Source organism: Euleptes europaea, chromosome 13 (assembly GCF_029931775.1).
Source record: "Euleptes europaea isolate rEulEur1 chromosome 13, rEulEur1.hap1, whole genome shotgun sequence".
Lineage (NCBI taxonomy): Eukaryota > Metazoa > Chordata > Lepidosauria > Squamata > Sphaerodactylidae > Euleptes > Euleptes europaea.
The window spans coordinates 48,801,016-48,814,791 of record NC_079324.1 but is presented as its reverse complement, the minus strand read 5'-3'; the positions used below and the strand labels follow the sequence as shown (position 1 = coordinate 48,814,791).

At 39.9% G+C, this 13,776-nt stretch overlaps 1 protein-coding gene across 1 annotated transcript in view; it reads left to right on the top strand.

The window, feature by feature from the left end:
• Positions 1 to 13,776, top strand: part of MED13L (mediator complex subunit 13L) — a 213,554-nt gene that overhangs the window by 101,688 nt on the left and 98,090 nt on the right. The window contains exon 4 of the mRNA XM_056859322.1: positions 2,742 to 2,825. Within this exon, the coding sequence (XP_056715300.1) occupies positions 2,742 to 2,825 (84 nt within the window). The remainder of the gene's footprint in view (positions 1 to 2,741; positions 2,826 to 13,776) is intronic.

Genomic DNA, 13,776 nt, shown 5'->3' with positions numbered 1-13,776 from the left:
AGAAACCCAGCTGGAAAAACTCAAGGAAACAGTGCCTCTGAATACATGCAGAGTGTCTTTGAGCAGTGGCAGAAATGACTTCACTTGTCTGGGTATGTACTACAACTGCAAGGGGAAGAATGTTTCAGGATATGGTAGATTTTATAGAACCAACTGTAATATCACACAGTATTGATTATGTTGCCTTGTCTTAGAGCCAGAATAAGGAAACATGGTCTATGAGTGCATAGAGAGTGCTCTATGTCTGTGACAGTATTCATTTGAAGAAAAGGGTTTCGTTTGCCTTGGCCATGTGTCACAAGTACTGTCCTAGCCTAGGTATGCAAGAAGAATAATGGGCATTTTGCAGTCAGTTCTTACATTTCTGTCCTAACTGCAAAAGACTGCTTGCTCAGATTGATATTCTACCTCTCCCAGCTTTCAAATTGTGTCAGACTGTGTAGATGTGAATAGAGTGCATTCACTGTATTTGTAGTTCTCTCCCTTATTTGACACAGTGTGAGTGTGGAGTTGCTCATTGATCCTTTGTCCTTCCTGAAAATATGTAATATGCAAAATCTACCAGACAGAATATTTTGGGGGTCCTGTTCGTTGTATGCCCCATATTGTGTATGGTGTGTGTTTTGTGATTTTGTCTTTGGAACACATCTCTAGAAAACATATTCTGATGCCAAAGCCATTTCTGTTGTCCTTCTCATTGGAAACAGACGCCTGCATTTTCTGATGAATGGGCCATTTTTGTTGCACTGATGAACAGAAATATACACCTACCACGTAAGGACAGTGGCTGCAATGGGGACAAACTGAGCATGCTCTGTTATTACATGTTCTGGAGCTGTTCTGTAGTGCTCCTGATTTTTCATAATATTATACTCCCATCTTCAAGTTCTTGATTTTTTGGATCTACAATGGCACATGTGTCTCCTAGCCTCTTTTCTAGTTTAGACATATTTTGACTATGCTTCTATAGGGTTGTTAAATTTGATACCAGCTGTGGGCATTAAAAGAGCAAAGTTGCTGGTGGTAAGCATGCTGTATTGTAAGTCGGATTCTCAGTAGCATTTAGGTACAAAATCTGATGAGCAGCTGTTTTTGTTGCGGCACTGTCAGTTCCAAGTCACTTACAGCTCACCCATGTTTACATTCAGGCAGATGGGTGGTGCTGTCATTTGTCCACCTCTGCATTTGTATGTGAGCATGCTATAGAGAAAGGCACTTCTTTCAGGTTGAGAAGCCAAAGTATGTAGATTTTAATATATTTTTTTATTATTTGTTACGCACCTGCTTGTTTGAAACTCCCTCTTGGAAGTTCAGCAGGCGCAGTGGTTCATCTGTTTTGGAGAGTGAAAAGTTGTGCCCTTTTGTTTTATTGCTGTGCCTAAAGAGGTTGGGTGTAGGAAGCTATTCTTGCTGTTTGTGTGCTTATTCTGGTCTGTTTGTTTGGCCATTGTTATATTTGGTTAGGTTCCTTACTGAATCAAAGGATTTTTTAAAAACTGCTCACAGTTGAATTATGTTCATTTGTCTTTCTGTAAGCCACCTTAGGAGCCTTTTTCCTGCAAGATGGTTTATAAATATAATTGTTCCCAGTTGCCATCTGGGGTCATATTTTCCCCAAATGTGTCCTCAGTAGACAAAAATTTGACAGGACCCTATCCGTGGGTAACCATGGTTTTGAATGTGGGCAAAGGTAGTCTCCTGTGCAAGCACCAGGTCAGTACTGACCAATGGGGTGATGTCATATCACAATGTTTACTAGGCAAACTATGTTTACAGGGTCATTTGCCATTGCCTTTCCCAGTCATCTACGCTTTACCCCCAGTAAGCTGGGTACTCATTTTACCGACCTTGGAAGGCTGGCTCAACCTTGAGCTGGCTACCTGAACCCAGCTTCCGTCAGGATCGAACTGAGGTCATGAGCAGAACTTTGACTGCAGTACTGCAGCTTACCAGTCTGTGCCACGGGGCTCCTAATTTGAATGTGGGCTCATCCTTTAAGTGTGACGTCACCTTTGTCTGAAAGGTTGCAAAATGGTCTTTGGTAAATTGCTCAGGGAAACTCTGTTTGTCATAAAATGCTTCTCTCTCTCTCTCTCTCTCTCTCTCTCTCTCTCTCTCTCTCTCTTATGTATCTGCTATTTTGTGTTCTCCCTTAATCAATGCCATTATTGTTATATCTTTAGAAATATAAACACTGCTAAGAACAAAGAATTATTGGCTTTAATTACACAGCATCTGATGTTCCCTGAATTTAATACTAGAAATCAGATTTGCTTAATATTGAATGATCCAGTACAAAATCGACATGATGATTTGTTTTCTATTTGTTTTGGCAGCCAAAGAATAAACTAAGGGATGTTTATTGTGCATATTTAAAAGGTTAAATATTTGGTTTTCTCAGATTAATAATTTTTGCATCAGCTAAGGCTTTGATACTGTGCATGCTTCCTGAGGAAGGAAGTTCTGTTGCAAGCAGCATGACTTAACTCCCAATTCATGCATTTGGGATTGCAGTGTTGGAAGCTGGTAGGGAGGATTTCATGCAATGAGTTTCATGATGAGGATGGCTAATAAGAAAAGGCAGGCAGGAAATACTGATACCTGTGTAAATGCAGAACTGACAAAGTTATGAAGGGTTCCACATGAGAAACATAAACGCTTGACACAGTGGAGATTGTTTGCTGGTGAGTCTTAAGATTTTCAGCAGCTGCTGAATAATTGCTATTGTGATTCACTTTCAGATGCCTGATGGATAAGAACTTTGTGAGAATTGGAAAATGGTTCATCCGGCCCTATGAGAAAGATGAAAAGCCCATCAACAAAAGGTAAAGGATCCAGTGTGCTTTGAAATAAACTGCCATGACAGTCAGGATTCTTATGGCCTTTTCTCTGTGTATGCTGAAAAATGGGAAACATTTTGCCTCCCTGTGGTATCTTTTAATAACCAGGTCTTGTCGGTCATTTTATTTATTTGTTTGTTTGACTTTTATGTTGCCCTTTCCTGACCAGATTGGGCTCAGTGCGCTCACAACAGTTTTACACAATTAAAACCAATCACAGTATGTTAGTGAGCACCAGATTATCATTTTTAATATCTCTCCACCCCACGTTTGCAGCACTTAAAACAGGTTTTGATCAGCGACAGGGCTTTATTTCTTGCTTTAAGGCAGGACTTTGGGAGAGGCTGCAAGAAACTTCATAGATATTTCTCATTAGATTGGTGAGTTGGATGCTGCCATTTCCTCAGAAACATGTGGTTTGAGAACTGGGGGGAAAGGTGGTCTGCATTTTTATCCCAAATGAGTAGGTCGCCATATTTCTTCCTTTCCCTGGAGGATGTGATTTAAACCCATGGGTAGAACAAAGTTGGTCTTTCTTTTACTTGGGACCTATGACTCCCAGCTTCGCATGACTCCCAGGTTCACAGTGCCCTCTACAGAGAAGGATTTGTCCCACCTCTCTGAGGCTGCTGTCTGTCACTCAGTATTAAAACTGGATTTTTTGTGCCATCTAGACATACTAGTAGAAATCAATATTTAAATTTAGATCTTGTATTCAAGGCGCAAAGTGAGGTTCTTCACAACACTTAAACTATAGTCAAAATAATATTTAAAAATTTCTGCCAAACTAATTTGTACCTGTTCTGAATGTGACCAATACAGACAGTGCCAAGTGTTTACTAAACAAAACTGAAATAATTGGTAGAGAGGTTCAAGTTCACATGTACAACCATTAACAGGATATTTTAGACCAACTATGAATAATTTCATTTTTATTCTTAAAAGCCTAAGGTGGTAAGTACTCTTATTCTTATACATGTTTGAAATCAAAATGAAAATAGCAAAACTGATTAGTTTTTGGTATTGTGTTGTGCTGTTTGTTTGTGCCCCCAGCTGTGAAGAGAGTTTTCAGTTTGTTCTGGCTTCAGTGATTCTGCCAGCCCAGCATTTTATTATGAATTCAGCTTATTCTGTTTAAAAGGGTTGCCCCTGAGACTACAGTTCCTTCTTTGCACTTTTGACTCCAGCTTTGCCTCCGTGGGAGTAAAAACTGTGGCAACATGCTCTGTGATTTTTAACGTGTCATTTTGAAAGAAAGATGACTTCTCCATTGGTTGCAAGTAATGGCCAGGGAGATCCCACAGAGACAATGCTGAACAGATAATACATTTCTGGAATGTGGGAATGTGCTGGCTCAAAGATTGCAGTCTGCATTCCTATCATGTCATCTCTGAAAGCAATTTTTTGTAGATGTTTCCTACTTCATAATCTGGCTCAATCTACATGTTTTGTATGTCCTTTTTGACTGAGCACACACTTCCAAAATCTGGGAGGCTTATTGTGCTCTAAATGTAAAAATATTAGGTCTAAGCCTTCCATTATTTTCTGTTCCTTCTGAGGTTGCTGTGAAAGACATTTCACTGTGTGTGTTCATATTTCTACATATTTTCATACACATTTCTATGGATGGAGCAGTGGCTGATCCTGAAAGCTTCACAGTATGCCAGCTTCCTAGAATGCACACATGTTCCAGCTTCATTAATGCCTCTGATTGTTGAGTTTGTTTTTTTTTGTTCAGGAAGCCCTTATTTTAGGAACCTTCACTGAAATACTAAATACCATCTTCACAGAGCTTTTTGCTCTTATGTTTGGGACTAGCTGAACTTGTTTATGATCATTGCCCCCAACTTGTGTGTGTTTATTTTTTGAAGTGTGGGTAAGTGACTGTCAGCATATTATCAATTGGTCTTTATGGTTGTGCCCTAGGAAACGATAATACTTAATAATTTATAAGAAGAATGGGAACAGGAAGATGTATCCCCGTGTTCATGATCCTTCTCATGCAATTAATTACAAAATGACTGTGACTGTACTGAGATTATCTAGCAAATATTTGAGATGCTTTGCTGAACTGGCAGTGAGAAAGAGCATTGAGGGTGTTCAATCAATTGTTCAATCCTGAAAGAGGGGGGCAGAGCTGCATAGGGGCTGGCGTGACCCCTATGCCAGTGTTGGTGCCACTTATGCCGTGCAAAGTGGCATGAACGCCAGCGCAGGGTGTTGTTGTTCTGGCATATCTCCCCACACCAGTGTTCTGAGGGTGTACCCAGGGGCAGAGCTGCCTTTAGGCAGCTTCCTAACCCCCTTTGGGCTGAAAATGCATCATTTTGCAGGCATGCAGTTATGCCTGCAAAATTGTGGTGTATCCCCATGGAACTCTATAGGGAGTTCCATGTGGTTTTTCCCCCAAAATAATTTTTTATTCATTTTTCAGCTTGCTGCAGTGGCAGCAAGGCGCTCTAGAGGCGGTGCAGCTGCCCCACCGTCGGCTGCTGCCTAACCCTCCCTTAGGAGTGGAATGCCCCAGTAACTTCAGACTCAGCCTCTTTCCTTCTCCAGAAGGCGCCACATACCTTTATCTTTCTTTTTTTGATGTCACCTAGGCTTGTTGCTTTCCATCTATCTTATATTTAATTCCAAACATGGCACCCACATGCAGCTCCAAGTACCCGCACTATGGGGCCATGTATAGATTGTGGAGATGTTTATGTGAACCAGGAGGAACTCCCAGGCCCACAGAAAAATCTTACCCACCCCAAGTATTTGTGTTTAAAATGGAGAAAATGGTTTGTTCCCAGGTCTTGTAAACTACCTCATTAAATCTTAGAAGCCATTTTGGATTGTCTAGGCAACCATATACATTCATCACTGATGATATATTTGGTTGCCTAGGCAACCTAAAATGGCCGCTAAGATTCCGTGGGTCATTTAATTCTCATTCAGTAGTCAGCCTTTGGAGCCTTGTCCTAGCTTCCCCTGCCCTGCAACACCGTCAATCAGCTGTTGAGGTAGCAACATTGGCCCTTTAAAGAGGAGTGGCTGTAGTGGCCACTTGACCTCCTTCCAGCTTGAATCAGCTCCAGGTAAGTCCAGGGATTCTCCTGGAGAGAATTGGGGAGGCATGGAGATCAGGGGAAGGAGAAAGGAGGGGGTAGAAACAGAAGGGAAGGAAAATAAAATTTAGAGTGGGAAATGTTTCCCGTGAGTTTCGCAGGTCCCCCTCTTAAAGTATATATATTGGTGATTGTACTTGAAGTATAACTCATCCACTCTTTGCTAATCCTTATTGTGATCTGGAAATCCCAAAGAATGTGTTCGAGAGCATTTGCTTCTCATCCTCCCTGCAGGATTTGCTGAGGTTTTGATAACTCTTGACTCCCCTCTCTTTCCAGACTTGCAGATGGCCCCCGCTTGCTTAGAAATTAATAGCCATTTTGCATGCTTTTGGAAAGACTTTGAGTGCTATGAGGTGACAGTGTTGAGGGTACAGCTATGTGATTTTCTTAATGTGCTTTCAAGAAAGGCTGTATAGGACCTGTGTAATTCACAGTTTCGCAGATTGCGAGCCTGCAGTATATTTCCCCCAAATAGGAAAACTTGGTGTTATATTTTTTAGGCAGCTTGTAGGGGTGGCTGTGATTTTTATTGTGTGGGCTAAATGTTAGCTTGCTTAACTTGGAATCTTGTGAGTGGTTGTACTTTTGTTACAAGAGATTAAATATTACATGCATTAACTTTGAATTTGGTGGATTACTACAGTTGCGGAAAACAATATAGATGTGGTCTATATTAATGTGGTCAGCAATATATGATCGTTGGGTGTGTGGAGGCATGCTGTAGGAGGAAATGAATGAATGTAAATGAGCCAGCCTCACTGTCAGTTGAAATTAGATAGATGATGGTATTTTTGTTGTATGGGCATGTAAGATCCCTTTGTCTGACCTTTGGAGATGTCAGCACAACACACACAGGTTAGAGACCAGTGCATTTAATATCTTAATTGCTTCAGTTATAACAGTAACTCAAAACTACTCATGGTTTACAAATGCTGACCATGAGGAATGTTTGTTCCTTGTCTGACGATCTTTCTTGGTCATATTATTGAGAACCACTTTGGTTGTCTTGCCATGAATGAATTTTGTTTACCCCAATATACTAAGCATCTGAACGTTGGGATTATGAGAGGAGGCCTAGCTGCAGCTGTTTTGTCCTACGAGTGCAGTTCGAGGAATGTTTAAGCTGCTTTCCTCATTAGACGCTCAAGACTGGCAGAGTATGTAAAGGATAAGCAAAGTACCCCTGATGTGCAGTTAATTAGATTTGTCAGGAGTCCCAGTTGTGCAGCCTGCCACGCAATGTTGTCACTTACTATATCCATAATGAATTGTCTTAAGGGCATCTGTAAATATTGAGCAGCTCTTTTATTTTCTGAATGGCTACTCTAATATTGTTGCCCCTGCATGACAACTTGAATCGTACATCAGGGAAAAAACCTTGATTACAGAATAAGCTTCCTCTTAAAAATAAACCATCTGATCATTAACGCACTCTGCCAGCTCAAGCTCCAAAGAAAGCTAATTCTGCCATTTCTAAATACAAGTTGCGCTACGTTAGAATTCAGCCTCTTTGTTTGGAAAATGCTTGAAGACACATTGTCCGGCGTGATACATTTGAGTTAAATATCTTATACGCTTCTGTTACAAGTGAAACACTCCATTTCTTTGAATATAGTGAAAAAAATATTTACAGAATTTATATCCTGCCTTTTTACCCTCATCGCGGCCTCCAAGGCAGCTAGCAGATTAAAAACATAAATAATAAAATGCATCACTAAAATAATTAAAATCAAGCTTAAATGCACATAAAACATAAAAACAATTAAAACATAGGGCAGGAAGGAGAGATCACTGAGGGAACACAAGACAAAATAAAGAAGTCTTTTCCCACTGGTGTAAGACTGCAACAGAAGGGGACAGGCAGGTCTCTCTGGGGAGACAGTTCCAGACTTTTAGTGCCACCATCGAGAAGGCCCTCTCCTGGGTTACCAACCACCTAATCTCAGAAGTTGGGAGCACCTGAAGCAAGGTCTCAGAAAATGAACATAGTGGCTAGGTAAGCTTGTAAGGGAGTAACTAGTCTCTCATGTAAGCTGCTTCCCAGCCGTGTGGAGCTTTAAAGGTCAGCCCCAATACCTTGAATTGTACCAGAAACAAATTGGGAGCCAGTGTAAATGGGCCAAGACTGAAATGATATGGTCTCTGTGTGCTACTCCTGTCAACATCCTGGCTGCAGCATTCTGCACCCATTGAAGTTTCTGAACACTTTTCAAGGGCAGCCCCATATAGAGTATATTGTAGTAATCTAATAAAGTCAGAGGAGAATATTTTCACTTTCCAGTTTAATATCCTGTAATGTCATTTGTAAAACTGGAAAATGAAAACATCTGCAGTGATATTTTAAATATTGATGTCTCCTGAAGTATGTGTGTGTGAGTGGGACTGGTCAATTGTCCTATAGGTACAGAAGTGAGGGGATGGCTCACCTGGTTCCCGTTATTGGTTACTCACCTCAACCAAGCATGAACATTCACTAACCGCTACAGTCTGTTATCAGAATCACTACCCAAATTATGTTTGTTTTGATTTTCACCCCTAATGTAAAACAGAGTAAATATTGTGTAAGTCATTTGTAATTCTAGAGATGAGGCAGGTTATAAATCAAATAACTCTTTATCATTGTATTGTTCTGACCCCCTTCACTTTCTTCTTGGATCCTCAGCAAATATGCATTGTTTTTTTACTGGCTTTAGCATAGCTCATTGAATTGGAATGGGATTCATTCTTCTGCTGTCATTTGCAAATGTATTCACCTTGGATATCCCCCCCCCCATGTTAGTTCATATATCAAAGAAGAAGAAGAAGAGTCATGTATCACATTTATTACTAAATTTTTTAATATAGATATAGGGCAAAGTGTGATCAGCTGCTATTCACTCTTGTACCTGGGACCTTCAACATGTGTGAGAGATTATTTTGAATGTTCACATTCTGCTGCATTTAGTTATTAATTAAAATATTTATATACTGCTCTTCCATTGCTTTTTAACTGTGGCTTAGAAAAATAAACATGTGATTATAATAGGGAAAACTTCTTTAAGGGGTCTTCCATATAGTTTCTTCTATATCAAACCCAGATGGCTTCTTCACTATGCGGAACACTGCAGTAAAGGCTCATATTGCCACACAGAGAAAAAACCCCAATGATATAAGTTTTTTTTGGGTGGGAATCAGATTTTTTAGTATGTCCTAAATTGATCATGATCTGATTGAGAATATTTATTTTGACTTCTTAATTTTTAAAAACTAAATGTACTCCGTGTTAATTTTAAATTTTGATAAGAGTGAATCTTGAACTGAAATATTAGTAAACAAATTAATTGTATGGTTTAAATATTATGTTCAAACACATACAAAGCTTTATATTGAAATTATTTTATTGGCATAATACAGTATAAAAATTTAAAGGTGATATAGCATGTACTTTCCTTGTGTGTGTTAAGTGCCGTCAAGTCTCTTCCGACTCATGGCGACCCTATGAATGAAAGTCCTCCAAAATGTCCTATCTTCGGCAGCCTTGCTCAGATCTTGCAAATTGAAGGCTGTGGCTTCCTTTATTGAGTCAATCCATCTCTTGTTGGGTCTTCCTCTTTTCCTGCTGCCCTCAACTTTTCCTAGCACGACTGTCTTTTCTAGTGACTCTTGTCGTCTCATGACGTGACCAAAATACGACTTTCCTTACATTGTTTAAATTTAAGAAAACTTTTTGAAGATAGTCAAAAGAGCTGCCACACTAATTTTATCACATTTGAAGAACTTTACATAATACTTTAATTGAATTTTTCTTCTATGGAGGTGACTGTGGAATCTCAGTTTTATTGTTACTCTCTGTTGTAGCATCAGTTGTGTTACTTGATAGTTCCCTATCACATTGGTGATTACAGTATCCTTATCACCTTGTGAGAAGAGACATATAAATAAGAATTTTAGCTTTGTAGAATTTTGGCTATGTAGGTCATATCAAAACCAATCACGTGAGCTTATAGCCTGGTTTTAATTGCATTATTTTCTGTATTTGATGCTTTATTTCCCTCCCCCATTTAAAAATCAATAAAGCATATTTGTGGGACTTTGTCCCTTGGAAAAGTTCAATTTCTAAAAATGCATTGCTTAATAAAATGAATAGATGCCATTTGCCAGTACATTATTAGGCAAGCTTGGCAGTTTCAAAGTTGTAATTAATGTTTTGCAGGTGTCTGCAAAAGGTACATTTATGTTTTAATGATTTGTAAGTGGAGAAAGGGAAGGAAAACAGTAAATACATATATTAATCCAAATTACCATTCCAAGCTTGCATATTATTGCATTATTTGTATGAAACAATATTTAGAAATGGAAACAATTCCATAGAAGAATAAAACATTAGAAAATTTCCCACCCTAAATCTCTGGAAACAACGTTGGAACTCTGATGTGACATCATCGCATTGGACATCTGGTGCGACAAATGACACTGTTGAGATGATCTCAGACCTAGTGTGTCCCCTACAGTTGTGCTGGGAGTCCTGTGGATCAAACAATAAGAAAAAGATAAATGGGGTCAGTCATGTTCCCACAGAATAATTCTTGCATATTAGTACAGATGTCGGTGGTATGCTGAATAGTCAGGATGCTTACCTAGAGAACCATTTGAGCATGTAATAAAACTCAGACATGTCCTGATTACCACTAAATCATACAAGTTGTGGAAGGTGCAAACTCTTGCAAGTTAATTGTCTCATGTGAAGGAAGCTTTTTCTAAAGATGAGTTGAATTACAGCATCATTTGAGGGCTTTTATAGCTGTGGCTGCTTTGATTTACACATTCACGAGAATAACACCACACTATGTAAAAAAAGGCTACTAATTATTAAGTATTAACTGCTACTAGTTTCAAAGAGAAGGAATTTGGAATGAGTGTTGTCTGTTTCATAAATTGAAATTATGTAAGATTGTAGGCAGTGTCCTTCCTTGTAGAATCGTAGAATCATAGAGTTGGAAGGGACCACCAGGGCCATCAAGTCCAACCCCCTGCACAATGCAGGAAATTCACAACTACCTTCCCCCTCCACACCCCTAGTGACCAGAAGATGGCCGAGATGCCCTCCCTCTCATCATCTGCCTAAGGTCACAGAATCAGCATTGCTGACAGATGGCCATCTAACCTCTTCTTAAAAACCAGGGAAGGAGAGCTTACCACCTCCCGAGGAAGCCTGTTCCACTGAGGAACCGCTCTGTTATAAAATTCTTCCTAATGTCTAGATGGAAACTCTTTTGATTTAATTTCAACCCATTGGTTCTGGTCCGACCTTCTTGAGCAACAGAAAACAACTGGGCACCCTCGTCTATATGACAGCCCTTCAAGTACTTGAACATGGTTATCATATCCCCTCTCAGTCTTCTCCTCTTCTGGCTAAACATACCCAGCTCCTTCAGCCTTTCCTCATAGGACTTGGTCTCCAGACCCCTCACCATCTTTGTTGCCCTTCTCTGGACACGTTCCAGCTTGTCTACATCTTTCTTAAATTGTGGTGCCCAAAACTGAACACAGTACTCTAGTTGAGGTCTAACCAGAGCAAAGCTATACCATCACTTCGCGTGATCTGGACACTATACTTCTGTTGGTGCAGCCCAAGACTGCATTTGCCTTTTTAGTTACAGCATCACACTGCTGACTCATGTTCAGTGTTTGGTCTACTAAGACCTCAAGATCCTTTTCACACACACTACTGCTCAAACAAGTCTCCCCCATCCTATAATTATGCATTTGATTTTTCCTACCTAAATGCAGAACTTTACATTTGTCTTTGTTGAAGTGCATTTTATTAGTTCTAGCCCATTTCTCCAGCCTGTCAAGATCATCCTTCATCTTGGCTCTGTCTTCTACTGTATTTGCTACTCCTCCCAATTTAGTATCATCTGCAAATTTAATAAGCAACCCCTCTATTCCTTCATCCAAATCATTTATAAAGATGTTGAACAACACAGGGCCCAGCACAGATCCCTGAGGAACTCCACTATAGCCTAAATCCCTGTAGCCTAAATAAAGCCAGGCACTACTCTTTTGTTAAGGAAACAGAAGTCCAGACTAAGCTGTGTTTGCCTATCTTCACATGGCTACTGTTCAAGTACCATGTTGAAGAATAAATGCTTAATTTATATCCCCACCTTTCTTTTTCACACAGCATTGAACCCCTCAAGATGGCTAACAAATACAAATATAAATGGGTGAAAATAGGCCATTAGAATAGGGATTTGCTTGTCTTTCTTCCCCTCTCCCACAGAATGGCTGAAAGAGCAAGTGACAGGTTACAGGTAACTGGAAAGGCTGGTGGAAGGAGCCTTGTTCTCTGTCCTTCTTCAGTCCTAGTTGGCAAATGGCCACAGCCAATAAAGACTTGAGCTACAATCCTGTTCACTGGTATTAGAGAGTACATGCATCGAATTGCCCAGTTAGTGCGAGGGTGGTCTTTATCACAAGCTAGCCAATATGAGAAATTGTGCCACGTTAATCCATGCATTCTCTTCATACCGAGAGCCCTGCAGGAGATTCTCAGTCTTTGTGACCTGATCTTCTAAAATCTTATCTTTAAAAAGTAGAGTATGGTTAACAGATCCACTAAGAAGCTTGTGAAATGTCCTCAGTATACTGGGCCCAATCCCGTGAAAGACAGACCAATTGGTCATTCTTCCTCACTCAGGTTTGTCAACTTGAAATTAAGGTACCCTACTATGGCTTTTCTAGGGACAGAGACATAATGGCAAACTATTGTTATTATACTTTTTGACCACTGTGTCAGTCTGACCTTATTTTTGTGGTTGGGAAATGGTTTCCAATTCCTGGGCACTCAGATCATTTTTGTTCAAAGTGACTAGGCCTGTGTAAGGCTGAGGGAAAAATTTAAGCACTAGCACTAATTTGTTTAAGCTGCTGGACAGACAGCTAGTCTTATCCATTTTAACAAAGCTTTTAATTTGATTGGCTATTCTTGTACAGGAATGATGGTCTGTATACTGTCTAGATCTGGGCACAAATAGGATTAGCACACTGCACTCACCTATCAAGCAACAGAGGAGAAAATTACTTCTGTGACACCTTGTTTGGACTTGTGCTTCATAATCCATTTGCAATTTACAGTGACCTTGGCTAGGAGCCTGTTAAGTTGAAACAAGTAAAGACATTGTAAACCCAGCAGGCTTTGTTCTGCCATTCCAGATGTCAGGAATCGTAGTAGTCATTGATGCCAATCACATATTGTGATAAGAAATAATTTACAGGTTCTGGATTGAAAATTAAGTAGCTTCTAATGACACTAATATGACACATCATTAAAGTTTGAGAGAACAAATTGAACCAGTCTCTTAAGCTATAGTGGCTTATATACTTGTCATACAGAGATGGTAGGCAAACGGCACATGTTATCGGTGATTATGTCTGCAGTGGTCAGCGAATGGAATATAATTAGAACTAGTAAAATGATAAGATGGTAAAGAATCCTGTACAGACATATGCACGGCTGAGGAAGAAATGCACAAGCAGACAAAAATCTGTCTTCAAAGTTTTTATTGTAGCTAGTCTCCTAGCTCAACAGACAAATTAGTTTTAAATAGAACAGGATTTTGCCTCTTCTGCCAGATGGATCAGTGGCAATAAAAGCATTCAAAGCAGTGCTGGCTGCTTATGTGCTTGTCCCCCCCCCCCTCATATGGCCATCCAGGACTATGAACATTAAGTGGTTTGGACAAGAGGCAATAAGGAAAACTGCCTCATTGGGGCAGTTTAGTGAAGTCTTCCTTAACCATAAGAACATTCCCTTGGTGAGCAAGATGCCTAGGGAGATT